The following is a 26,157-nucleotide window of genomic DNA, read 5'->3' as shown; positions in this document are numbered from 1 at the left end:
AAATTATGATACTGAATATTAAAATTAGCAGGCATTTGAAATTTTCTTTTATTTTTATTACAAATAAATTATTTAAAAAAAATGTGTCAATTTTAAGAATTTCAATGACAAATCAATTACAAATAGGAATTCAAATCGCGCTTTAATTCTAACCAATAAGGAGTCAGTAACCATTATTTCGAGATTTTCGAGATTATCGATACTAAACTAACTTCAGTTCAATCATCAATTTTATATCTTAGGATAAAAAAATGCTTCTAAAAATTTTCACTTGTAATTTTTATTAATTTTCACATGTGAAACTTTTTAATTAATTTTTTTTTTAATAATTTAATTGCTACAAGATTCTAAAAACATTTTTAATGTCTGTCAATTTCAGTGTTATTTATTATTATATTTTTTTTTATAATAATTTAGTTGTTACAAAAGTCCAAAAATTGACAGATGTTTGCTAACTTCTTGTATTATTATAAAAATTGACTGTGATTATTCAACTTTTCAACCGATGGCAACGAGCACGCGGCTGTTATCTTCGATGATACAATAGGCGTCGTCGTTAATGCATCACAGAGAAAATCTACTATAAAAGTAAGTCTTTAATTTGATTTATAATAAATTATAAATACTAAGAATTTATTCTCTTGACTCAAAAAAATCATCATCAAAATGATATATTCTTGGTCCGAGATTTTCGCTCTTGAGTCTTTTTTCAAATAAATGAAACCATTATACAACGAAATTAATTTTTAACATCGCAATTTTTTATTTACAAAAATTTATTACAATAACAATTTATCTTATAAATACAACACTGAATAAAAATTAGCTGCACAATTATTACATCAAAAACAAAAAATAAAAATTTTACATGATTTATTTAAAATTAAATTCAAAGACAAAAAAAAAATAAAATCATCAAATTGCGATAACCGAGAGACGGAAAAATAGAAAAAAATTTTTTATCTTATTATTTATATTAATACAATATAATAATTATATTAAATCATTCTATTTACGTATATTTAATATAATAAAAAGATTTTTCATTGCATCAATTAATTTTTTAAATATACTTATCATATAATTTTGGAAGATAAATTATCTGTATATATTTTTTTACGTATAAAATTTTTCATTATACCCAACAGTATTTATGGATAGTATTTACTTTTATATGAACACAAATTTTTAAATATTTTATAAGGATATAAACCAACAGAAAATTATAGTATATATTTAATATTATTTGTTAAGTCAATATATTATTTCAGTTTTTTTTTTATTAGTTATAGTTATAAGTATCTACTATTATTAAATATAACTCTAATGGAATGTTTTATTAAATTTTTTCGTAGATGAAAAAATGGCACGTTCTATACTACAAATGTTAATTAGGCTCCGTGTAAACATATATCTATTCAAAAATAGTTATAAGTAATAATATAAAATTTTATTTTAGTTTTATCAATTAATGATAATTTTTTTCACAACAATTATTGGCAATGTCTAAAATAATAATAATTAATAATAAATAAATTAAGCAATTTAAAGATGGCAATAAATGGAATGTAATCTCGAGTATATTTAAAATATTTTAAAAAGGTCAAATTTTTACACAAATAATTTTCATGATAATTATTAATTATATATAATTAAAAATTTATTTCACTGGTATCAAAGCGTTAAAAACAATCGAAAAAAAAAAATGGATATTTTATAATTAATAAATTTTCATTTTTCCGACATGCAAAAAATATTAAAGTTGCACGTTGTCATTCGATAATTGTCTAAATAGTCATATTAACAATTAATTAATAATATTAATCGTAATAATTATCATTCTTATAAAATGTAGTAGCAAATGGAACAGTCTTTAAGTTAATTCGTATGTCCCAATTTGGCCGGATAGTTAATTATTATTAATCATTAGCATCACTACTAATACTAATGATAATAATAACGAATTTAATTGATATAATAATTACATTTCGTCAGCATGCGCAAGATTTTTTGGAACCAGTCGGTGATTGATTTAATGCAAATCGTTCTCCGTCAACTTGATCTTGAGCTCCGTTTCCTTTCATTATTTGATCGTTTTGAAGAATCTGACAATAAATAACAATAATCTCCAGTAAATATAAATTTTCAACAATAGGATGACAAATTACTTACTTTATTGACAAGGAAACGCGCTGCTTCTTCGATATTAATATTCTCTTTAGCAGAAGTCTCAAACCAGCCAACAAAATTTTTCTCCTTGCAGTAGTCGTCCATTTTTCCTGGAGAATTTGCGAGACCTTCTTTGGACTGGTCGCACTTATTCGCTAATAACACACATGGAATGGGAGATCCGTCGGGTAATTGTACTTTTGAATCTAAGTCTTGTTTCCATTTAACAACAGCGTCCAATGTTGCGCTTCTCGTTACGTCAAATACGATAAAGGCACCTACGGCTTCTTTGTAATAAACTCGCGTCATGTTTCCAAATCTTTCTTGGCCTGAAAATAATTTTTCAATTGATTTATAGTATATAGCAAATATCGTTTGTTGGGTACTTTAATCATTTTTACCGGCAATATCCCATAGTTGCAGTCTTATGATTGTATTTGGGTCCCAATTGAGTACTTTCAGGGCGAAATCCACGCCTATTGTCGCACGATAGTGCTGTGAGAAAAACTGGTGGACATATCTTTTTATGATTGATGTCTTTCCAGCTCCTAGTTCACCGATAACCAGGATTTTGTATAGATGCTCACGTTTTTCGGTTACGCCGCTATTAGGCGCGTTATTGTGTGTCGACTAAAAAAGAAAAAAAAAAAAAAAACTATTATTCATTATCATATCTCATTAATTATGATTACTGTACTGACAGAAAAAATTTCTTTTGAAAAATATGCACATTTTTGAGACAAGAAATTAATTTATTTAAAATTTTAAACAATTTTATTTCTCAAATGGAATTAATTCTCTAAAAAAACTCTTCAAAAGTTAAATGTTCCCTGCAATTGCATTTCCGAATTTTCTTATTAATTTTTTTCAAACATTTTTTAATAGAGTTAAAAAAAATCACCATAGTTACGAATCGTCGGCAATAACAATTAATCATTATCTTACTCAATATAATTTTATATTAAAATATACAATAAAATTCACATAATTACTATTATCTTTATCTTATCAACTGAGAATTCATTGAACCATAGAATTGAATGCAAAATTACATTTATAAATATTTATTATTTATAATCTCGCGATTAAAATAAACAATAATAAAAACACTAGTAGTATGGAAAAAAAAAAAAAAAATTAAAAATAATTATTTTAAAACAACAAACCGTAAACCATTTCCATTTTGGATTAATTTTCCACCTAGCGAACTCACAAGATTTGAACGTCTGCCAAAATTTAAAATCCATTTCCATCTTTCTCTCTCTCACAAAAAAAAAAAAAAAAAAAACAATATAATGAACTGTTATATCTAATAAAGATCTATCTTTTAAGACACTGTTCATACAAGAGTCATGATCGCAATGAATCAAAAGATGCAGAGGAGAATGACACCAATCATTTCCCCACTAGATATAACAGTCGGCAGATATCTTAATGGCTTAAAATTTTTATTTCAAACAAAAATAACGATTACAATGCTTTCAATTAATAAATAAAAAATGGAGTGGAAAATTTCCGAGATTTTTTTGTGACATACAATATTATACGCGATCATAAATAATGAAAGCGCTTGTATTTTGTAACCAGACTCATATAAGATCAAACTTTTGTTTTTTTGGAGTCTGATACAAATACAAACTTGACTTGTTCTGGATAGAAGTAAAACAAGTTTGTTTGACAGGGTAAACCTCATTTCTACCTTCAATATATTATATTTACATTTAAAAGAGCTAAATGAGGGAGTATGGGAAGCCACGAGTGGTAACTTGAAACTACAAGCGAGAACCGCAAAGTGCAGCTATCGATCTGCATCATAGAATTACGCGTGGATATTTTTATCTTAAGTAGTCGCTAAAAAATACGCGACATAAATCTGTATTATTAACAGAATAAGAAAAATTTTGTATCCAGGATATTCATATGATAAAATCGGTTTTTTTTAAAATGAAAATTATCTATCTCTAGATACATAATCTATCTCTAGATACATAATAAATTAAATAATTTTCACAAGCAAATTAATTTAAGATCTCACCGTGGTATCCCCGCTGAACCTTCTTTGGATTTCAATACTTTCTGCACTACTAACCGCCATTGGAGTCGAAGAATAATTTTGGTCTTCAAGGGAAGCAAGCGTTCTGTTGTTGTGATCAGTGATGTCAATGCTGTGCAGCTGATCTTCAACTGGAGGTTCCTGCTCTTCAACTGACTCCTTGAAAGTTGTCGAAAATGAATCAAATGTGCGCACACTGATGTGACGGGAAGGCTTCCGTTTGTTTAAATCTATGTCGTCATTGTCAATAGAGACTGTATTATCTGAAAAAGTTAGTGAGTCACTGATACCAGCACCAACATTCCCAACCACCGTGTCCAATGAATTGTCCTGCGAGTAACCAACGTCTGATGTTTCGAAGTACTTTCGCTGGAATATTGCCCGCTTTTCCTTCACCAACGATAGTTTTCGCTTAACGTCCAGGGGTGGCGATTCGCCCGGCTTGATCTCTTTTAATCCTGACTCTCGGTCGAGTTTTGGAGGGAATTTTGGCTTCTTAGGCGATCCTTTTGTCTCAGGCCATTTGGACACTGCGGACGGAAGGGTTGAGACGGATCGAGGAGATTCTTGGCCGACTGGCGGAAGGTCTATTTTGAAATATTAGGAATCAGTTGTTAATATACGACTTTTGAAAATTTCAAGCTTAATTTTTTTTAGAAAATTACTCATTGATTTTTAATTATATGAACTTACACAGAAAAAAAAATTCAATTTGATTTAAGAAAAAAATCTTGAACTAAAAAAATTGTTTTGAAGAGTTTGATCATAGAAAAATTCTAGAATTAAAATCAATATCAAATAAATAATATAGTTGAAAACTTACAGATAAAATCCCTTCAGTACACACAAGACCATACAAAAAATCAGCCCAATAAAAAATGTTGAACCAAATTTCAAAGACATGAATCAAAAACAATATTTCATTAAAAATGTCACTAATCAATTTTTACACCCTTTCGAATTAAAAATCACAAAAACCACAACCCTATTACAAAACACGGTTCAACCCGAATGATTTCCAAAATTCAAAAAATAAACCCTTCAAATTTGTTAGATCAAAATCTCACCCGGTTCAATGAAGCTCGTCCTTATGGTAACAGACGGGGACCTTCTTTGCAGAACAGTTGTAACAGTGGTGACTGTTTTGTCAGTAGACGAGTTCTCAGATGGTTTCTGTCGTCGTCGATGAGGGTTGTCTACACGTCGTTCACTCGTTGTAGTTGTCGTGAGTAATCCCTTCTCTCTTTGCCCCCACGTACCGCTCGAACTGCGCCTCTCCACCGAAGTTGATTTATTATTATCCCTACCCCTTTGTGTTTCAACCAAATGCGATTTATCTTCGAACTTACTGTACCCTTTTTTGGCGATCGATCCCGATCTTGATGATGTTGATTTAGTCTTAATAGAGTCCTCATGGCTTGGCGATTCTTGGGAAGATTGTGATCGACTGCTGTCACCCTCTGGAGTTTGTCGAACTTCAGGGATCTGCTCAGTTGAACTCAGCCTAAATTTGTTCAAACTCAGTCGACGAACCAGCGAAGTTTTCTTCTTTTTCATCATTTTCTTCACCGGCACTTGATCCGAATCTTGATCCTCGTTGTCGCCGACTTCGAATGATGAACCCGATACTCCTAATCCTGTTAGTCTGGTTGTAGTTGATCCTAGTATTGGCGGTGATTTTTGCTTTGGAGCCTGACTTGGTTCGTCGTATTCAACGGACTTGTTTGTGACTGTTCTCTTGGTAGGCTCTGAAAGAAACCGCCGGTAATAATAAAATATTCAACCAGTCGGTCTATTTAAGGCTTCTAATGATTTTATTAACTGGGTCGTATTGCATAGGTTCGTTTCTGTTTCATTGTTTCAATCCTTCTGTTTTCTTTCTTGTTAGAAAATTTTAATGTGGTGAAAGTCATTCTAATTAATTGATTAATTGTCAATTGATTGAAATTTGTTGAAAATATTTCTGCTTATCCTTACACTGTGAAAAATTTTCGGAGTGGATGATTCTTAATTGATTTAACTTTGAAATGAAATTCACAAAACACAATTCAAAAAACTCAGTGGAATGAATTTTTTTTTTATCGATTAAAAATAGAAAATAGTTGTTTTTTATGCATGTTTACTTCAGAGTCATTCTAAAAATTCATTCCTAATTTTTTACAGTGTAAAGTTTCTTTTAGGGGTGAAAAATTTCTCGATTGATTGATTTTTCTCTTCCGCCCTACTATTGAATGAAACAATAGCAGAAAAAAATTTATTTTCAAGCTCATGTTAGTTATCCACAAAGCGAAGGGATTTCTTTCTTCTTTGAGTGAACTTCGTAATTAAGATAAAAGTTATTCCTCTGCATAGAATATTTTTTTCATGCCTAAAAGAAGTTTTTTAGGATACGAGCAGAAATAAATGTTTCTCTAAAATTAAACTTCCCACGGTGCATATTTAACCTGATTGCATGAAGAAAATAATTGCAAAAAAACGTTTTTAGGATGTCTATTTGCTGAATTATATCTTTCTACTTTATTGAAAAAATAGTTCTTATCAATATCTAAAAATTCAAAAGAATTGTATTAATATGTTACTAATACAACGACTGAAATCAAACGGCAATTTTTGTATTAAAAAAATTCACGAAAAACTCTCATTAAAAAATTTATCAAATTTATTTAAAATCAAACGATGAATCAGCAAATAGTCACCCTAAAAATCCAAAAAACCTGTTTCATTCTCGTCCATCGACGGTTGAGACCCAATGCTCCTAGTCTTCTTCCTCTTGAACAACCGGTCCTTGAAAGGGTTCTTCAACCTCCCCTTTTTCTTCTCCTCCGAAAAACTTTCTTGTTTCTCCAAAATCGGAATGCCATAATTTTTGGCACTCACTTCTATTTCAGTATCTTCAGCCCCATCAAATCTGTTATCTTTGATACTATCAACATTTAATTCCGTAATCGTCGAAGTACTCGTAGCATCCTCTTCGGTAGCATCACCAACATTGACATTATCATTATCATTGTTCTTATCAAATGATAACCGCGTAATCACTGACTCCGGCGAACTACCGTCTTTTCCACTTTCATCGTTCATTTTCACTTTTTACAACCTCTATCACTTTTTCCTCAATCACAAAATACGTAACTTATACCGTCAATATTTTTTTACGCAAAAAAAAAACTTACATTTCTAAAAAAAATTGACCATTAGATGTGAGAAAACAATTGAAGCTTACTCTTGTAACTTCAATAAATTCTACAAGTGAACTAATATGTTTGTATAAAAATATAATATATTGAAGGTAGTCCATATGATCCCCCACTCAAACGAAATAATTGTTTACATAAAAGTAGGTGACCAAGTGGGAGTAATTTTACCCCACTCTATTTAAGCATGTTGTCCTTATTATTTCTATATATACTTTGTATGTCTACATATGTAAAATATATAATATATAGAAACCAAAACTTGACTTTTTGGATAGTATTTCGACTAAAAAAAAAAAAAAACTCATCACCCTTTGTCCCTTTATTTGTCCGATTGACAATGAAGTGTGCTATCAGATCCCCAAAGTGAAAAATGATCCCACCTTGGATTCTTACGGCATAGTGTTATGTATATAATAATTTATAATGTATACTATACAATTACAAATACAACATCAACAGTATATTTGTTTGATTAACTTAAATTTGTATATTTAAAGTGAAATATTACTATTTACTTAAATTCATCGAGTAGAAAGCATTTATTGTATTGTGAATACATAAAAAATGTTTCCTTGACACTATTGAGGTAAATAATTGCTCAGGTCTTATCAATTGATAAGACTTATTACTTATTGCTTATACTTTAAATGCATGTACTTTTAAATATACATATGAATCTACATCGAATGAAAATAGAAAAATAGTATGTTTTTTGTATTGCTTAATGATCATTTTCACATTTTTCATTTTTATATTTATCGTTGATCCTAATCATGGGACTGGGGTTATTGAAGATGATGATTGATGAGTTGTTACGTAAATGATTTGATTGTTTATTGATGGTATCAATGCTTTTCTGTATTGCTGTTATTTATTACTGTTTTATGGGCGTGATACGATAACGCAATTAAAAGTGGACGGTTCTGTTTGATATTTATAATGAGGGAATCTTCAGTAAGATTTAGATTGACGATGTGGAGATGATGATGATGATGATGACAAAAGACGTCTTGTGTGATTTATGCATGGAGTATTATATGACCGTAATATCTATTGAAAAATTTTTATTTTAATACTTAAGATTGCTGCGATAATTGCGAATTATTAACGAGCGGTTTGAGAGTATAGTCGAGCTTAAAGTTGCGTGACCGATGTAAAATTCTGTAGAGCATGAATCCTTTGTATTACTATAATCGTAAAGACTGTCATCAATATTTTTGATGCTTTAGTTGTTTTTGCAGAAAGAAACGTTTGAAATTCTGAAGAAATTAGAAAAAGATTGTAGTTTAGTAGAAGAAAAAAATTTATTTGCTCGAAAAAACATTTAATATTTGAGCGACAGTATCTCGGAGTAAATAAGTTAAAAAAGCGAAAATAGTCTAAACACTGGGTAGTTTATCGGTACAAGGAGTATAACTTGATCACTAATTGAATTTTTGTTAGTGATTGTAAATAATCTAATTCATTACTCAGGTAAAGCAAATCGTTTGTAGCGAAAACTAGGCCATCGATAGTATGAACAGTTTCAGATTTAGATACCTTGCACCAAAATATTGATTACACTGGCATTATTGTATTAAAAAATTTCTGTAAGCGATTGATTTATCTGCTACAATATTATTGTTACGTTTATTAGTTGAAGAAGCTTAATGCAAATTTTCCATTTTTATTGAAGTTAAAAAATTTTAATTTTTGATAAAAAAAGTCAAAAAATTAGAAAATTTTTATGTGTACTTAAAATTTTGATTATTCCATCTATTCAATACATAAAACGGAAATTACTTATCTAATTGGTTTAGTTGGCAAATTAATCAACTATTTTTAACCCTTTCGATTACATCAAAATCTAATAAAACCAATCGGACTGCCCACGGAAAAGTGTCTTTAATTTATAACCCACAATACCGTGATATTTAAAAAAAAAAAAAAAAAAAAAAAAATCGAAGGATATCGGCAAGATTGATTTCGGAGTCAATATAATACCGTAACTGTGGTATAAAAGTTGTTATTTCATATACATTTTATGTTACCGGAGACAAAACCAATAATGATGCAATACAGAAACGTAATTACAGTTTTTTAATTACGATAAGGCTATACAATCTATATATACTGATGATTTAATTAGTAAATCAACAAGAGCTATTATCGATTATTCTTTTTTTCAAAATTACAGTTTACCCAGATATCAAATGACTAATGCGCTTTAAGAACCATTTTATCAGTTATTAATTAAATTTAATGATCGAATGTGTCACTGTTATTTTTTTAGATGCAATATATTATTGTTGAAACTGAAGGTTAATAAAATAAATAAAAATAAATCGCTCATACCATTTGGATAACCATTGTCAGGTATTTTTCGAGTTGCTTTTTCACTAACTGTTTACTCGTCATTGATGTACGAAAGACTGATTTATATCTTAGCATATTTTTATTTATTATTAAGTTATATTGATCTCTACCAGGTGTTACGATTATAAAAATCAAGGTCTTAATAGTTTCAAGTGCACTTGAAATTATTTTTTTATTAACAAAACATCGAGATAAAATTTTTTCGTAGCTATATAAATATTAGAAAAGAATTAAATGTCAAAAAACTAGTTTTGCTAAAATTGAATAAATTTTTTTAATAAAAAAAAAAAAAAAAATGAATAAATAATAAAAAAAAATAAATTTACAATTTAACCTTCTATCAATCATCTTTTCTGATTTTTTTTAGCCCCAATCAAATTTTCAAAATAAAAAAGAACTAATGAAAATAAATAAACCATTTTTTCTGATGATTAAAATAAATTTGCAGACAAAAATTATAGAGATTAAAAAAGTATTGACGAGTAAAATTCAACGTCGTCATTCAGAAAGATTATGAAAAATTAATCACCTTATTTTTATCGTCATGTTTAATACGAGACCATCTGGATTGAAGCTCTACTAAAACTATTTAAAAAAAAAAAATGACTAATAAAAAAGGTTTTTAAAGCTGACGATGAGTGCTGGGTCTTTCCATTGATTTTAATATTCTCGAAAAGGTTTTTCATTTACCTTGTGAGGAGAAGTTATTTACGGATTAATATTTGAGGTGATGAAAGACAAATAGAATTGAGAGTATTACAGACGAGATTTAGTTTTAGTTTATGCTAAAAAAAATATGGTTGAAAGAAATAAATGTAACGTGATAGTAAAAGATATTTAATCCACTTAAGGGAGATTAAAAAAGGGTGAATATAAATTCTATATGTATATGTTACTACCATAACTATAAGAAAGACTATTTCAAGTCGATACTGTTGATAAAACCACATAACACACGGTTTTTTTGCAACTATAGAAATACGATCCTAAAACAATATGTACACATAATCTCTTACATGTGTGTACATTTGAATATTTATATGATACACTAGCTTCAATATATTTTGCTGAAAAAAATTTATTGCATACTAAAAAATTGCAATTGAAGATAAACTTTGTAATAAAAAATTTTTGCATTGAAATTAAATTCTCTTATTCGGAATTTCTAAATTTTTCAAGTAAGTCACATTTATTTTCCAACGAGAAATCATGTGATTTATTAAATAAACTTAATGACTGTCTTTTTTCAAAATCAAAAAAAATTTTTTATGATCATTTGATCATAAATTATTTATCATCCTGAACTAAAAAAAAATTCTAAATCCAAGGATAATATTTATACTCCTAAAATTTCATCTTTTTTGAAAATACTGGTCTCATTTATCAAAACTCTCTTAACTTCTTAAGATTAGATAATAAAAAAAATAAACATGCAATCTTTTATCTCCCGACATATCGACGCCGTTGAAATATTTCAATATTTAAATTCTAAAAAAATAACAATAATTACCTAACATTTTTTTGCAACTTATATTTCATAAAATTTACATATTTATGTAAACATAACGTGTTGCTTGTATGTTATTCAAAACAAAATTCTCAAAAAACTCTTCAACATTAATAAATTTTATAAACTTTAATTTTCTTAAAAAAAAATGATTTTTGTTCGATAAAAAAATGTAGAAAACTTAATATCGGTAATAAAAATATATTATCGGCATTTAAAAAAAATCCCGCCAATTGGTTCAACAATTCTCGGTATTAGTAAAAAACAAACATGAACTAATAACATAAAATCAAAATAACAGACCACTTACCATTGGTTTAAAAATCCGTCGACGGTAATTTCGTTAATGGTGTATTTATTCACAATTAAACTAAAAAAATCGTTACTTTTATTTAAAAAAAATAGTAAAATAAATATCTGTGATGTGTATACTACCGTTTCGGAGTATTAATACAGCTGAATAGCTTCAGCCATATTGATAATTTTGATGTCTCGTAACTCCGTCTTTAGTGTCTCTGTCGGTAATTACATAACTGCGCATTGTACTTTCTCTTTTTACTCCATCGTAAAAGCGCGTATACGAAATCTCTCACTAGATAACGGACGTCATAGCCCTGAACTCCAAGAATAATCATTTATCATTAATCACCAGCCGCTTCGTTTAACCAATCAAGTAATTAATTAATTAAGCTGAAGCTGATAATTGTTATCGAAATCGATTTAAATTTGTTTATTACGCTGAAAATTACTCTGAAGAAGAGATACTTCTTTTCCCGCTGAAGGTCGATTGATGGCAGCACTCTGTAGATGATAGATTTCTTTCTTTACATAATTTGGTGTTACGGGTTTAAAAATTATGGATTGATGCGCTTTTAAATATTTTCAAAAGTTTAATTTAAAAATGTGGTACTTTTGGAAATTTTATTTCATTTTTATAGAAGACCTGGATGACAGAATTTTAATCGAAAGAGATAAAAAATGCTGAATTAATAATAGCTGGTATTTGTAGCATATGCACAGAAAAAAGAAAACTAGAAAAATTACAGTTCGAAATACCATTTTTGTAATTCAAACTTTGAATTTTAATTTTCAAAGCTTTTAATGTAAATATTACATTTTACAATGTAATTTTTATAAAATCTGTAATACTTACAATCTAAAACTGTAATTTTTCTATTTTTATTTTTTTCCGTGTGCGTGTTACCGGCAAAAAGTTTGATATGTTATGAGAATTTAATTATCGCTCGGTACTTTCGAATAGATTTATCTGAGTAAATTGTAACAATTGTGAGAGTACGTTCGCGAGGTTAAATATAAGTATAGAGCAAAGGTGAAGGGACGAGGATGAAAGTATAATAATTTAGATTGAGTGAAAGTAAATTATATATATGAAGATCATTTTGCATGAGATTGTTTTAGTTATTTGTCTATTGTTTAATTGAAGAAACAAACAGAGATTATTTTTATTATCAATATTAATTTTTATGTTGGTTAAATTAAAAGAAATGAAAATTATTATTTTAAAAATATTTTAGGAAAAATAAAAACGTGAATTAAAATTTTCTTTAATTTTGACTGTAAAAATGTGCATAGTAAGAGTAAAACAGAGTAATAGAGGAAATAATTTTTGTATAAATTTAATTTAGTGGTACAAAAATGTTTTGAAAAAATTTTTCATTTTAATTGTCTATTTTTAATTGAACTTTTTAGCTGCAATTATATTCCGAATAAATTTTGTAAGTATCCGACTTCTTCTTCTTCTTCCTTGAAAATTTTATAAATATCATAATGATAATCATACAAATAAATATTTTTACGCTTGTCAGCAAAACTATGAATCTCAGAAAATTTTTGTTCGAGAATTTCCAAAACCTTGTTTTCTTTAACATCATAAATAAATTTTTTTATCTGGTTCCAAATAATGCGTCAGCAATTTCGGTATAATTGTATAAATAATATTCTCCGTATTGAACCAAATGCCCAAAATCCTAACGTAGTTATAGTCAGGAATTAAATCGATTATAAGATCGTGACAAATAGATTTAGTAGTCTTATACTTATCATCAGCGATATACTCGAACGTGTTGAACAATCGCGCCAAGTAGACTATTGCCTTGTAATCGTTTTCTTTTTTAAGAACCTCGTTCTTTCTTTCTACGAACACAAGTTGGTTTATTTTGTTAATAATGTCAGTCACGAGAAGTAAGTAGATGTCATCGTTGCGATAATTGTTGTATACTTTAAGAATGCGCGTCGCAAAGTCACACACTGTTATGAATTTATCTACGTTGTCATTCCACGCTAAATTTTCTGTAACTAAGTAATTTTCTCTGTCGGCTTGAAACCTCTCAACTATTTGCAAATCTTGAGCTGTAATTTTGGTACTTGCGAGTTCTCTGAATAATTTTTCATGTTTTGTCACTTTGGGAACGTAAACTGGTCTATAAATGACGAGTATCAACGCTATAGATACTCCAAGCACTATGAAGCCTTGGATAATCAATACGATTTGTTTCTCATTCATTTTTATAGCCATTATTTATTATTATAGCCGTTTGTTTTTCTTTTAAGAATGATTTTATAATTATTATTTGTATTCATAAAAAGAATATTCATCTGTTCGTCTTCTAATAAATAGTTTAAAAAAACTAAAAAACACGCTTTGTAGGGAAAATCAAACTAAAAAATAGAAAATAAATTTTAATAAATATAAATTAATAATAGTTTAAATAAGAAAAAAATGTTTTATTGTAAAAAAAGCGTGGGGTGCATAGTGTCATATAGTTATAAATATTTCATTGAGAGATATGAGAAGAAGGATTATCATTTCAATAATATCTTAAAAAGCAGCCCACGCTTTTTTAAAAATAAAACATTTTAAATAAATATTGTTATTAAAATTTTTCTACAAATCAACTGTTAACCATAAGCTTATGCCCTAAAAAAAAACTTAGAGCGAAATAATTTTTATTTTTCGGAGTGGATATCTCATTAAATTATAATTAAAATTTTATCTTACAGTCTAATAAGTCAAGATTGTTATTATTAATTTATTATTTTTAAGATTTAAAGAGTTTTTGAAATTCAATTGTAGCAAATTAGTTCAACGAACGGAAAACATTATAAAAAGATTTATAAGTATTGTAGAAAATAAAATGAATTTTTTTGTCCTTTGACTTTTCCAGAATATCAAATTTATCTTTCAAAATTTTCATAGCTTTGTTGTTCACAATATCTGCTTGATATAATTCTTTATCAAATAAGAAATTCGTAAGCAACCTGACCGTTGTTGTGTAAATAGCTTTTTCATCAATTACCAATTCCCCTGAATGCAGTCTCGTACACTCTGGTACAAGCTCGAGTATTTGCTCATGACAAATTTTTCTAGAAATTGAAAAATCTTCATGAGCTAAATACTCAAAAGTATTCAACAGATTTAGTAAATGAAGGAATACTGTCCAATTAGTACCCTGTGCAATTCTTATAATATCGTAATTATGGGGCTGAAGAACAAGGTCGTTTATTTTGCGAAGTATATCGTTTGCAACAGTCATATAAATTCCTACCGCAGGATCTTGATGGTATAATTTAAGAAGACGCACTGCGAAATCACAAACTTCAATAAATATATTTGAGTCATTTTTCCAATCTAATGACGATTTGGTGAGATAAATTCGACGGTCTCTTTCGAATATCTTTATTCTTTTAAAGTCAGTGTCAGAAATTTTCGACGTTTCTTTGTTTAAGTAGCCTAATATATCTTTTAATTCAATCATAACGTCGTCTTTCTTCCTTGAATATATATAAATAATCAGTACCGTGATAACCAATAGACCAATTATCACTCCGAAGCTAATAATTGATTTCCCATCATCATCTTCCATTCCTGTGTTTACGTGAGAAATTAATCTAATCTCTCGTCTAAATATAAGTGAGAAAAAAATTTCTTTTTCAATAAATAATTGAGAAAAAAATATTTTTGAGCCAAAAAATTACTCTTGGATAGACTAATCCGGAAGCAAATTTAAATTTGACCAAATGTTTATTGTTTACTATTTATTTTTTATTTTTAAGCTTAAAGAATACAATTTTTTTTTATCGAATTTTGTATTTAGATTTCCCCACTACTGAAAATTTCATACGTATTGTAATAGTATGGATATGAATTAAACTTAATTTTCTTTTCGGCGTCATCAGAGAGAACAGCGAATTGTTCTTTGAGTACTTTGATCGCCTCCCGATTCTTAACGTCATAATTGTACAAATCTCTATCACTGATAGCGTTTGTCAATAATCGTGCTGTAATTGTATAAATACTCTCACAATCCTTCAAATATCCACCAATACTCGGTTTTGCAACTCCTTGTAAGTACAATTTATTAAATTCTGGTATCATATGTAGTATTTGACTATGACAAATGATCTTAGTGTCTTGGTACGAATCGTCAGCGAAATATTCGAAAGTATTTAATAATTTCGTTAAAGAGCAGAATAGGTTGTAATTGCCGGACTTTGCAATGATAGAATAATCTTTAGATTTGAAAATTTTCGAGTTTATTTTTTTTATTACGTTATTTGCGAACTCAAGATATTCTTTAGATTTTGTATCATCAGGTTTTTCGTTGTAATATTTGAGAAGAAGTGTCGCAAAGTCACATAATTGAATTAGCTCAAGCTCATCTTTCCAATCTGTGTTTTTATCGAAGTCGCTATTATAATTCTTTAATTTTTCTGTATCGGAGTCTTGTATTTGGCTTACTGATAATTGACCAAGTACTGTTTTAGCTTTCAGAATTTTTTCATTTTCAAATTCTTCGGCATTTTTACTTAAGGTTACACCTACACTTACAATTACTAATATGAGAATAGCTATCAGAGAAATAGCAATGACAATGTTTGTTGTTGTGAAGAGACTTCCCTTTTTACCATTTTCTTTTGAATCACTAGCTGCCATAATTTTTATCGAATTTTTTTTACTATTTAAATTATCTTCAAATTTTATTTATTTGTTCTATTTCCTCTAATATATGAACAAAGAAATTGAAAAAGTTTTAGCGTTAATTAAATTAAAATTTTTTCTCGTCTAAATAAGAGTAAAAAAATTTTTTTTAAAACATTTATAGAAGTATATTAAACGAAAGATATATTTTTTTTTTTCACTCAATTCATTAGACTACAGTATAAAACTTTTGATTGAATCGCAAACATAAATTAGCATGGCAAGAACAGTATGTAGGCATGACTCAATTATTGCAAATTCTCATGAGTCAGTTAATTTTTATCAGTCACACATACTGTTAATTGTTGATGTAGTATTTCAGATTGTAATTAGTGAAAATATTAAATATTTCTTTTATTACCTTACATATATTATTCAATTCAAGCATGTTTGCTTTAATTACAGTAAAAAAATGCTTCTAAAAATTTTCATTTGTAATTTTTATTAATTTTCACACGTGAAATTTTTTAATTAAATTTTTTTAATAATTTAATTGCTATAAAATTCCAAAAAAATTTTTAATATCTATCAACTTCAGTGTTATAAAATTTATGACATAAATTTAGCTGTCACTTGACAATTTTTTAATTTTTTTAATAAATAAATTATAGTAAAAAAATGATTAAAAAATTGACTTGTAGGAATTTTAATAAATTAAAAATGCAATTTTTTAAAAATAATTTTTTTGTTAATGACAATTAAAAAATTGTCAAGTGACAGCTAAATTAAATGTCATATAAAATTTGTATATTATTTAAATTTGAATTTGCCGCGTAAAATAATAAAATTTTCAAATGACTGGAAGAACGTCATTACCAATTGTCGGCATAAGAAAATATAATTTAAAATGTTCTACACTATAGTCTATTGACGTTATATCTAACGCGTGCATATCCTATACGTCGAGAAAATAATAATTAGTATAAAAGTCGTGGGTCGTCGCGCGCATCTTAGTTCTCATGGTCTACAAACATTGACCCAGTGGATCGTCAGTACACGGTTAGTGTGAAGTGTGAAAATGGCGGATGTCGACTTGAATATCGACAATTTAATTCAGAGATTACTCGATGGTAAGTTTTATTTAAAATAAAAATTATTTATCGTAACAGCCATGTCAATTTCATTAACTCAATCAACAATATCGCCTAAAAAGTCATTTAATCCTCGAGTAATTAACCACTAAATAACAACACATCGCACCTGCGATCGCGGATAAAATAATCTATTTTTTTTTCTCAGTATCTTATATTTTATTCTTCTTATTATTATTATCATTATTATTATTGTTGTTAATATTGTTACTTTTTAATTAATTACTGTCAATCTATCTTTGCCCTTTAATCTATTAAATCAGATTATTTTTAACCAATTGATGTTTATTATATCAATTGGATTGTTAGTAATAATAATAAATTAATATCAAATTGTAATAGTTATTCAATTGTTCATAAATGGCAATTTATTATTGAAATATATGTGTGTCTATTTATCACTTTTGTCATCTTGGTCATTGACATCTTGACTGTTTTATAAATTTATATATATTTATGTGTATTTACGTGCTTATGTGTACATGCAAGAAAGTGGGTGGTAAAAAAATTTTTTTATTGTTTTAATGATTTTCAGGTTTCAGCGGTTTGATCTTTTTTAACAAAAGAAGTTATAAATTTTTTTGACAAAATTTTAAAAAGTTTCATAATCTGTCACACTGAAAATTAAAAATTTAGACTTGATCATTTTTGTGTTGAAAAAAGTATTAAAAATTATGACACTGAAGTTGACAGGTATTAAAAAATTTTTTTGGAATTTTATAGCAATTTAATTATTATAAAAAAAATATTATCAAAAAGTTTCACGTGCAAAAATTAATAAAAATTACAAGTGAAAATTATTGGAAGCATTTTTTAATTGTAATTGATTTGTTAAAAAAAATTTTTAAATCAACAGCTGACAGCTGGCTTCAGTGTTATTAAAAATTACGAATTTTGATATTATTTGTTGTAAAAAAATCATCAACAAAAAAAACAATTTTGGAGTTGGTAAAATCTAAGAATATTTTTTATATTAAAAACAAATAGACTTTTTTTACTTTAAATATTTATTTTTCAAATCTCCAAAATTTTTATCTAAAATTACAAACAATTATATATTCGTTTGAACCACCCTAACGTAAATATATAAATATATTAACATAAATATATATATTGTGCTTTTTCATTAAAAAAAAAATACAAGATCATGAAAATCATTAAGAAAGCTAAACCAATTTTTCTTATATTTTTTTTATCTTAAAAACAAAAAAAAAAAACTATATTTTTTCTGTTTATACCTAATTTTCTTTCCCATGCTTCTTTCTTTATATGGAATAAATAATATTACTGGGTAAAGTATTTAAAACACCAAATGAACAACAAGTTGTTCAACCGAAGAAAGGCAGACTTACCGATATATTCTTGTCGGAATTTTCGGGTATGATAATTCAACAAAGTAACAAAAAAACTAAAATTATTTAATTAATTAACAAACAAAGTAAACATAAACCCAAAAATTATATTAAACACAAGTATAAAGTAATTAATTAATTGCTCCCTTGTAGCTTTGTATGCATATACATGAACATATTTATCAATAAAATATATGTATGTATATGTGCATTAATGTATGCTCCCTGTATTTGAATATAAATATTTAATATTGCAGTAAAGTAATTTAAAATTTAAGTTGAGAGTTGGTAAGCATGTAGCGTTCGAGTATGAAATATTTTAAATAAAAGTCTAATTGAACAACAATATAAACATAAATAATTTATCTGCTAAGTTGCACTTCTTAATTTTTATTCGAATTAGAACTTGTTAATGTAATAATTAACTTTATTTTATTAATTAATTGATCTACTGACTAATTAATAGTTTCATTCTATTGATAATCAAGTTTGAGTTGTGTGAAGAAGTTCTGTGAGAACTATTGATTAATTTGTTGAACCAAGCTAACTAAATATTTTAATTGTTTCTCATTTAATGTTGATAATAATGATTCGTAATTATTTAATTTTATTAGTTGTCATTAAATAATCAGTGGTGATACTTAAAAAAAATTAAATAATTGAATTAAGTGCAACTCTAAATTGCTTGGGGAGGTATTTCTTACATCACAATTGTTACAATATCTTGCATTAAAATTTTAACAAGCTATAAAAGTACTTGAAAAATATGTTTTCTTACTGTTTTGTTTCAGTGCCAACAAATAGATGTAATAAAAATTCTAAAGTGAAAATAGTGACCTTTATATAAAATTTATGTTAATTTAATCGACTTGTTGAAATTATAATTTTGAAAAATTTTATTTGGTAGAAATTGACTAATAGTATCAATCATGAACCAATAAATTTATATTATAAAAAAAAAATTGGAAAATTTATGACATTGTTTGCAATATTGATAAATCAATTTTTTGAGTAAGTTTGAATATTTTTTATTCAAAAATTTACTCAAAAAACATTTTGATCGAACTTTAAAATTTTTATTTTCTTTTATAAAGTTAATAGAAGCTTCAAAATAATTTTTTTACGTTTGTAAAAAAATAATTTTATATTTTTTCCACTATTAGACTACTACTGTTATGGAAAAAATTTTTACTAAAAATATATATTGAAATATAAACAATATATATTAGACATAAAAAATAAAAACATGTTTGAAAATATTATGAAGTTTAAAATAAATTTTTTTTTAGACATATTTCTAATATATTATCGTTGTAATAAAAATATATACAATAATAAGCTAAAATAAATATAGCTCTATTAAAAATATATTTTTTATAAATTATTCTTGTATTTATAATATTTTTTAAAAATATTTTCGATAAACATTTTTTCATGGAGACTTAATCATAATATATAAAACAATAAATATAATAAAACAGTAAGAAAATAAAAATTAAAAACTTATAACTGTTAAAATCACAAATGCGGTATTTTGGCAATCAAATCTCCTATAGCTTAAATGACCCCTAACTTTGCGGTACAAAGTAATTAAAGCTACCAAGTATATAACTACATCAAAGCCTCTATAAACGTAGTGCTAATGCAAACCTACAAAAATTTTAATACTTTGAAGCATTTAAAACATAAATTCTTCGATCTTTTAAAATTCGTTACTGGAAAGGAAAAACTATAATGCGTTTATGGTCACGTTTTTTTTCAACATACGTTTCTTAATTAAATTATTAATCGCACGTACAGATTAACCCAGTTATAATGTAGGTCAAAGTCAGCGAATAAAGTACATTAAATTAAACTAATTGTTATTTTATTTAAATTCATCAAAACTTACCAGAAAACAATTTTATTATCATTGATTGTCTTCAAGAGCACAATGTTCGGGAAAGTGCAATTAAAAATCTCGTTAGATAGATCTATTAATAGAAGTGTTCGAAAAAACCAACATGAAAGGGGAAAGAAAAAAATCTTATAAAAATAACTAGAGTTGATGCTTCAAAGGATTAAATGACTGCAATACAAAATATAAACTTTTATATATACATATTGTCTTTTATATATACAATGTCAAGTATGCAGTTTATATTTTTTTCCAATAATCTAACGTGGAAATATTAAACTGCATGGCTGACTTGTTCACGGTCGTTACTATAAATAACGAATCAATTTATATTGGGCATTCTATTTATTTCTTTGGTGATCAACAATTATCAATAAAAAATTTGAATAACGATAATAGACTAAAAACGATTACAAGTATATAAATAATTAGTTGATAAAAGTAAAGTATGACTCAAAGCTTATTTCGGATCTGTTTTCGACTATAATTCCATTTATTTGTTGGATTAACTTATCTGAATTTTTTTTTTAATCAATTTAATTTTTTTTCAGTGAACAAATAGCGTTACTTTTTAAACCTTTTTTAAACTTTTTTAAACCTTTGGGTCAAGAAAATTTTCACAATGAAAGTATTTTTTTTTTTCAGTGTGATATTTTGAATGAATGTTACAGAAAAAAAATTTTTGGGTGAACTATTGATTATATTTTTTAACAAAAAATTTTTTTTTCTAAATCCTAGACTTTTTTTCTAAAAATATACACTAAAAAAAAAAAAAAAAAAAATACCATTATTAAGAAAATTTTCTTGGTCCAAAAGTATATATTCTTAATAATTATTAAAAATATATTTTAATTAATTTATTAAGATGTTACTATTGTAATTTTCACGCGAATTTTTTTTTTCCATGAATATTTTCGTTAAAGCAAGAAATTTTTTTTTCACATTGCAAGTAATTATGAAACATGAATAAAAACTAGAAAAACAATTTACAACGTATAGAATTTATCGATCAACAATTGTATCATTACTGATAAGCAAACTAATGTAAATAAACGTGACCCTGATGTTAATAATAACGTAAATACCTTGCAGACTAAAAAAGCTTGAAATCATAGTTTACTTCTATTAAATAATAATAATCGTTATTAACAATTACAATAAAATATAAAAAAAAAAAATAATGAATATTTTTGACGCAGTTCGAGCATGTCGCCCAGGAAAGTCAGTTATTATGACGGAGGCTGAAGTACGTGGTCTATGCCTAAAAAGCCGTGAGATATTTTTACAACAGCCGATCCTATTGGAATTAGAAGCACCATTAAAAATATGTGGTGATATACATGGACAGTACACAGATTTATTGCGCCTGTTTGAATACGGGGGTTTTCCGCCCGAATCAAATTATCTATTTTTGGGGTGATTATGTCGACAGAGGTAAACAGTCACTCGAAACAATATGTTTGTTACTGGCATACAAAATAAAGTATCCTGAAAATTTTTTTTTACTACGCGGTAATCACGAGTGTGCTAGTATAAATAGGATATATGGCTTCTATGATGAATGCAAACGTAGGTATAATATCAAACTGTGGAAAACATTCACGGATTGTTTCAATTGTCTACCGATCGCTGCTATCATCGATGAAAAAATTTTCTGTTGTCACGGCGGACTCAGCCCTGATCTTCAGGTAAACATTACATATTTTTTATTTTTATTTTATTCACTTGTATTGATATGAGGAAGCATGTGCTAACAGTAACTTATTTATATTGTCTTTGTCCACTAGACTATTTTTATGTCACTGAATAAATAAATAAAATACCCGTTACGGTTTTTTATTCTGCACTGGCTTTGATAATAATAATAATAATAATAATAATAATAATAATAATAATAATAATTATTATTATTATTATTATTATTATTATTATTATTATTGTCATTTTTATTATTATTATATGAGAAAACTTATTTTATATCAAAAAAATCAATTGATCGTGGCATTGACATTACGTATAGTACATTTTTATCTAAAAATTATTTCATATTTTTTTTTTGTAGGAAATTTAACAAATAAAAGGTCATTGTTCAGGTGATATCAATCGATAGTGCATTGAAGATTTTTAAAGTTCATTTCAATACTTAAAAAAAATTGTCTATGAATATTGATAACCGTAAAAACGGTTCATTTTTAATATTGATTAAATGGGATATTTATTAAACTATTTGACCTTTAAATTTTTAATATGACTTACATCCATCGTTATTATCATATTTGTTAAAAAAAATAAATTTTTCAAATTTTGTGGAATACGATCTATTAGAATAGCAGTATCTATGTTTTTTTTTATTAAAAAGTTTTGATTTATTACTAACTTTATATGAAGTTTAGATTTTGAAATAAATATTAAGTCAAGATGAATTTGCCATTAAATAATTATAACTTTTGTATAGAAAAGTCGATTGATAAAAACACATTTAGAATACTAGGTCAAAATGATTTTCATGAATCAGGATGTTTTTTTTTTTTTTTTTTTTTTAAATTTATGCATGTAATGTAATTACATGTATGATAATGTCATGAATTAATAGGGGAAGTTCACCTCAAAAATTGAGTTAAATAAATTTGATCAATAATAAAAAGCATGTAAAAATACTTTTGTAAATAATATTGTACTGATGATGACATTTTTCTTGAATTTTTTATGTAGATTTTGAAAAAATAATTTTTTTTCAATTTATAAATAAAAAAAGTGACTGCAGTAAATGCTTCCTTATGAGATAAATTGCGCATTAAAATAAATTCAAAGTATAAGCAACAAATCAAACTTAAAATTACATAATTTAATATATTAAGTGCGTTTAATAGATGATGTGCGAAACATATTAAAAATACAGTATTTCATGTACAAATCTAATTTTAGGCAGTTTATTTTAGAAATTTAATATATGGAGTATCATAATGTTATTTTTAAATTTTCGACCTCTACTATTTTAAGTAATTTAATTGACAATTATTACTTTAATGAAAAAAAAAAATTGCATCATCAATTGTAATAAATTAGTATTAGTATTGCCGTTAGAAGCATATTTATTGTAATAATTTTATTATTACCATTAATAATTTTTTTTTCAACAGGGAATGGAACAAATTAGAAGAATCATGCGACCGACAGACGTACCAGACACTGGATTGCTCTGCGATTTGTTGTGGTCAGACCCCGATAAAGACGTTCAGGTACTGTATTTTTTTTTCTCCTTTCATTATTAATATAATTGGTGTTATTAATGCTTCATATGAATAAATAAAAAATTCGATAGAATATATAGTGTATGATATATTTTTTTTTACTCTTAGGGTTGGGGTGAAAATGACCGTGGTGTTTCTTTCACCTTTGGTCCTGACGTAGTGTCTAAATTCTTGAATCGTCATGATATGGATCTAATATGCCGTGCGCATCAAGTTGTAGAGGATGGTTACGAGTTTTTCGCAAAACGTCAGCTTGTCACGCTATTCTCCGCCCCTAATTATTGCGGTGAATTTGATAATGCTGGTGGTATGATGAGTGTTGACGAAAATCTTATGTGCAGTTTTCAGGTTTGTTATTATTATTTTTATAATTTATTATAATTAAAAAGATATTGATTTAGAAACAAACTATTTAAAAAAAAACAAGATGAATATCTCAATTTTTTTTTAATTTGTAAAATTTTTTTAAATTGTGGTAATCAACTTTTTCTTTTTTTTTTTAATTCATTTATTTATGCATTTTGCAAAAAAAAAAAAAAATTTATCAATATTAAAAAAAATTTTTTTCGTTCAAAGAAATGAAAATTAAAATAGTAGACCCCGTTAGCTATTATTATTGTTAGCTATTATTATTATTATTATTTTAATTTTAATTAATTAAAATATTAATTTAATAGATTCTAAAACCGTCCGAGAAAAAAGCCAAGTATCAATACGGTGGCATGCCTGGAATTCAAACAGGAAGACCATCAACCCCGCAAAAAAATCCAACTAAGAAAAGCAAAAAATGATCTTCACCAGCTGATCCAGGATAGCATTCACTCATGTCATTTTAGGTAATTAATATTAATTGATTTTTTTTTTTTTTTTATTAACTCAAGATCATTATTTATAATCAAGGGGGTATTTTATTCCGACAATCAAAAGTCGTTTTCTTAACCAATTTCTAAAATTTATAAGATCTTGTAGTTGTCAATTTTTTATTATCAAAAAAATTTATTAGTATTAGTCTTATCTTAACACTGAATCGGAATGAAATTTTTCACTTGAAAACTGTCGCTTTAAATTTATAACTTCACTTAAATTAGAAAATATCATAAAGTGAAATTACTCAAAATATTCATAGAATTTTTCAATTTTAATTTCTTCAATTATTTATTTTCAGTTTTAAAGTCAATATATTTATTCACATTCATCATTCAACAACATAAAATGACAATTAATTATCTGAAATAAATAAATAAATTAAATCCATTTGATCTGACAGTAACACAATATTTAAAAAAAAATAAAAACATCAGTTAATATAAACAGACAAATATTTATTATCAATTAAATATAATTAAAAAATATTTTATCACGTAAGCTTCAATATACTGATGATTGATAATTATAACGATAAATTTATATTATTTTATCTTTTTTATTTTAGTTGCGGAGGCGTTCAATTATTCTATTGAGCCGATAACGTAACAGTCGAATGTTTACAAGTACCTTCCTCTTCCTATTAACTCGATTAATTACATTATATTACATATATTTAAACTCAAATATCATATTATTATTATTGTTACAAAAAAATACTATTATTATTAATTATTAATATAAAAAACAGAGATATATTATTTAATAATTAAATTTACAGTTTATCTTTTAGGAATAAAAAAAAAAAAAAAAAATTAAAATATTTATTACACATAAATACTTCCATCAAACCATTTTTAATTTTTTTTTTTGACTTGTTTTCTTAAAATAAAAAGTGCATTTTGATATAATTTATTTATTTTTTATTTATTTAGTAATTATATAAACACTTTCAGTCATTATTTTGATTTATTATTTATACACATAACACAAGACATTTATCTTCATATATTTTATTATATTATATCATAACTATAAAATAAAAACCAATTAGTTTATAATTATTAGTTATAATTTATTGACATAAGATTAATGATTAATTATCATGATTTGATTTTTTTCATATAAATTTTTACGATTATTATTTATCAATCTTTATTATTAACGGGCATGATATGGATTAATATTATCCAAATGAAAAATATTACCGAGTATTTTATTTTTTTCGGTGAATTTAAATTTTCTCTAGTCGGTAATAATTATTAATTTTTATGATTAAAATTTGGTTAAATTTTTTGAAAGGCTGTAAAAAATTTTTCATAAAAAACTCCGCCTCTTTAAAACTAAAATGACAGTGCAAATGATAAAATAAAAAAAAATTTTAAACTTACTTTCAATTTTAAAATTAAAAATTAATTAAGG

The 26,157-nt window shown here is 26.2% G+C and overlaps 5 protein-coding genes and 1 long non-coding RNA gene across 9 annotated transcripts; 1 reads left to right on the top strand and 5 right to left on the bottom strand.

Annotated features, from left to right (window-relative positions):
* Positions 1-801: 801 nt before the first annotated feature.
* On the bottom strand, positions 802-11,598 carry Rab32 (RAS oncogene family member Rab32). 4 transcript variants are annotated; one of them, XM_074255412.1, is made up of 6 exons: positions 6,937-9,299; positions 5,290-5,970; positions 4,205-4,809; positions 2,571-2,799; positions 2,173-2,498; positions 802-2,105 (listed from the first exon to the last, which is right to left on the bottom strand). In XM_074255412.1, exons 1-6 carry the CDS (start codon positions 7,301-7,303, stop codon positions 1,992-1,994), a joined length of 2,322 nt encoding a protein of 773 aa, XP_074111513.1. In that variant the 5' UTR covers positions 7,304-9,299; the 3' UTR covers positions 802-1,991. The 4 variants fall into 4 exon arrangements, with proteins under 4 accessions (XP_074111513.1, XP_074111516.1, XP_074111515.1 ...); XM_074255415.1 differs by lacking the exons at positions 4,205-4,809; positions 5,290-5,970; positions 6,937-9,299 and adding an exon at positions 9,754-9,831 and having other exon boundaries at positions 804-2,105; XM_074255414.1 differs by lacking the exons at positions 4,205-4,809; positions 5,290-5,970; positions 6,937-9,299 and adding an exon at positions 3,336-3,437 and having other exon boundaries at positions 804-2,105.
* Positions 11,598-20,909, bottom strand: LOC141535485 (uncharacterized). The gene is made up of 3 exons (XR_012480598.1): positions 20,615-20,909; positions 11,717-12,082; positions 11,598-11,651 (listed from the first exon to the last, which is right to left on the bottom strand). It is a non-coding gene; the product is annotated as an uncharacterized LOC141535485 (long non-coding RNA).
* Positions 12,799-13,904, bottom strand: LOC141535481 (uncharacterized). Its single transcript, XM_074255427.1, is given in 2 exon segments — positions 12,799-13,187; positions 13,189-13,904. Coding segments are annotated over 2 exon segments (819 nt in total). The 5' UTR covers positions 13,818-13,904; the 3' UTR covers positions 12,799-12,997.
* Positions 14,234-15,188, bottom strand: LOC141535482 (uncharacterized). Its single transcript, XM_074255428.1, has one exon. It carries the CDS (start codon positions 15,163-15,165, stop codon positions 14,380-14,382), a length of 786 nt encoding a protein of 261 aa, XP_074111529.1. The 5' UTR covers positions 15,166-15,188; the 3' UTR covers positions 14,234-14,379.
* On the bottom strand, positions 15,268-16,345 carry LOC141535480 (uncharacterized). Its single transcript, XM_074255425.1, has one exon. It carries the CDS (start codon positions 16,233-16,235, stop codon positions 15,393-15,395), a length of 843 nt encoding a protein of 280 aa, XP_074111526.1. The 5' UTR covers positions 16,236-16,345; the 3' UTR covers positions 15,268-15,392.
* On the top strand, positions 17,198-25,646 carry LOC141535478 (serine/threonine-protein phosphatase PP1-beta catalytic subunit). The gene is given in 7 exon segments (XM_074255423.1): positions 17,198-17,350; positions 21,820-22,034; positions 22,036-22,308; positions 23,761-23,859; positions 23,980-24,219; positions 24,549-24,707; positions 25,304-25,646. Coding segments are annotated over 6 exon segments (993 nt in total). The 5' UTR covers positions 17,198-17,298; the 3' UTR covers positions 24,663-24,707; positions 25,304-25,646.
* The last annotated feature ends 511 nt before the right edge of the window (positions 25,647-26,157 follow it).

Source organism: Cotesia typhae, unplaced genomic scaffold (assembly GCF_013202065.1).
Source record: "Cotesia typhae breed Kobodo isofemale line unplaced genomic scaffold, CoteBio_Ctyphae scaffold_13, whole genome shotgun sequence".
Classification (NCBI taxonomy): Eukaryota; Metazoa; Arthropoda; class Insecta; order Hymenoptera; family Braconidae; genus Cotesia; species Cotesia typhae.
The sequence above is the reverse complement of the archived record's forward strand: the minus strand, read 5'-3'. Positions and strand labels throughout refer to the sequence as shown.

What these genes read in the sequence shown, in the direction of transcription:
- Rab32 (XM_074255412.1), bottom strand. Translation starts at nt 7,303, where the DNA reads ATGAACGATGAAAGTGGAAAAGACGGTAGTTCGCCGGAGTCAGTGATT. An exon ending in GACGAGCTTCATTGAACCGG is followed by an intron (nt 4,810 to 5,289) that starts GTGAGATTTTGA and finishes ATTTCAAAATAG; the next exon opens with ACCTTCCGCCAGTCGGCCAA. An exon ending in GCAACTATGGGATATTGCCG is followed by an intron (nt 2,499 to 2,570) that starts GTAAAAATGATT and finishes AATTATTTTCAG; the next exon opens with GCCAAGAAAGATTTGGAAAC.
- LOC141535482 (XM_074255428.1), bottom strand. Translation starts at nt 15,165, where the DNA reads ATGGAAGATGATGATGGGAAATCAATTATTAGCTTCGGAGTGATAATT.
- LOC141535480 (XM_074255425.1), bottom strand. Translation starts at nt 16,235, where the DNA reads ATGGCAGCTAGTGATTCAAAAGAAAATGGTAAAAAGGGAAGTCTCTTC.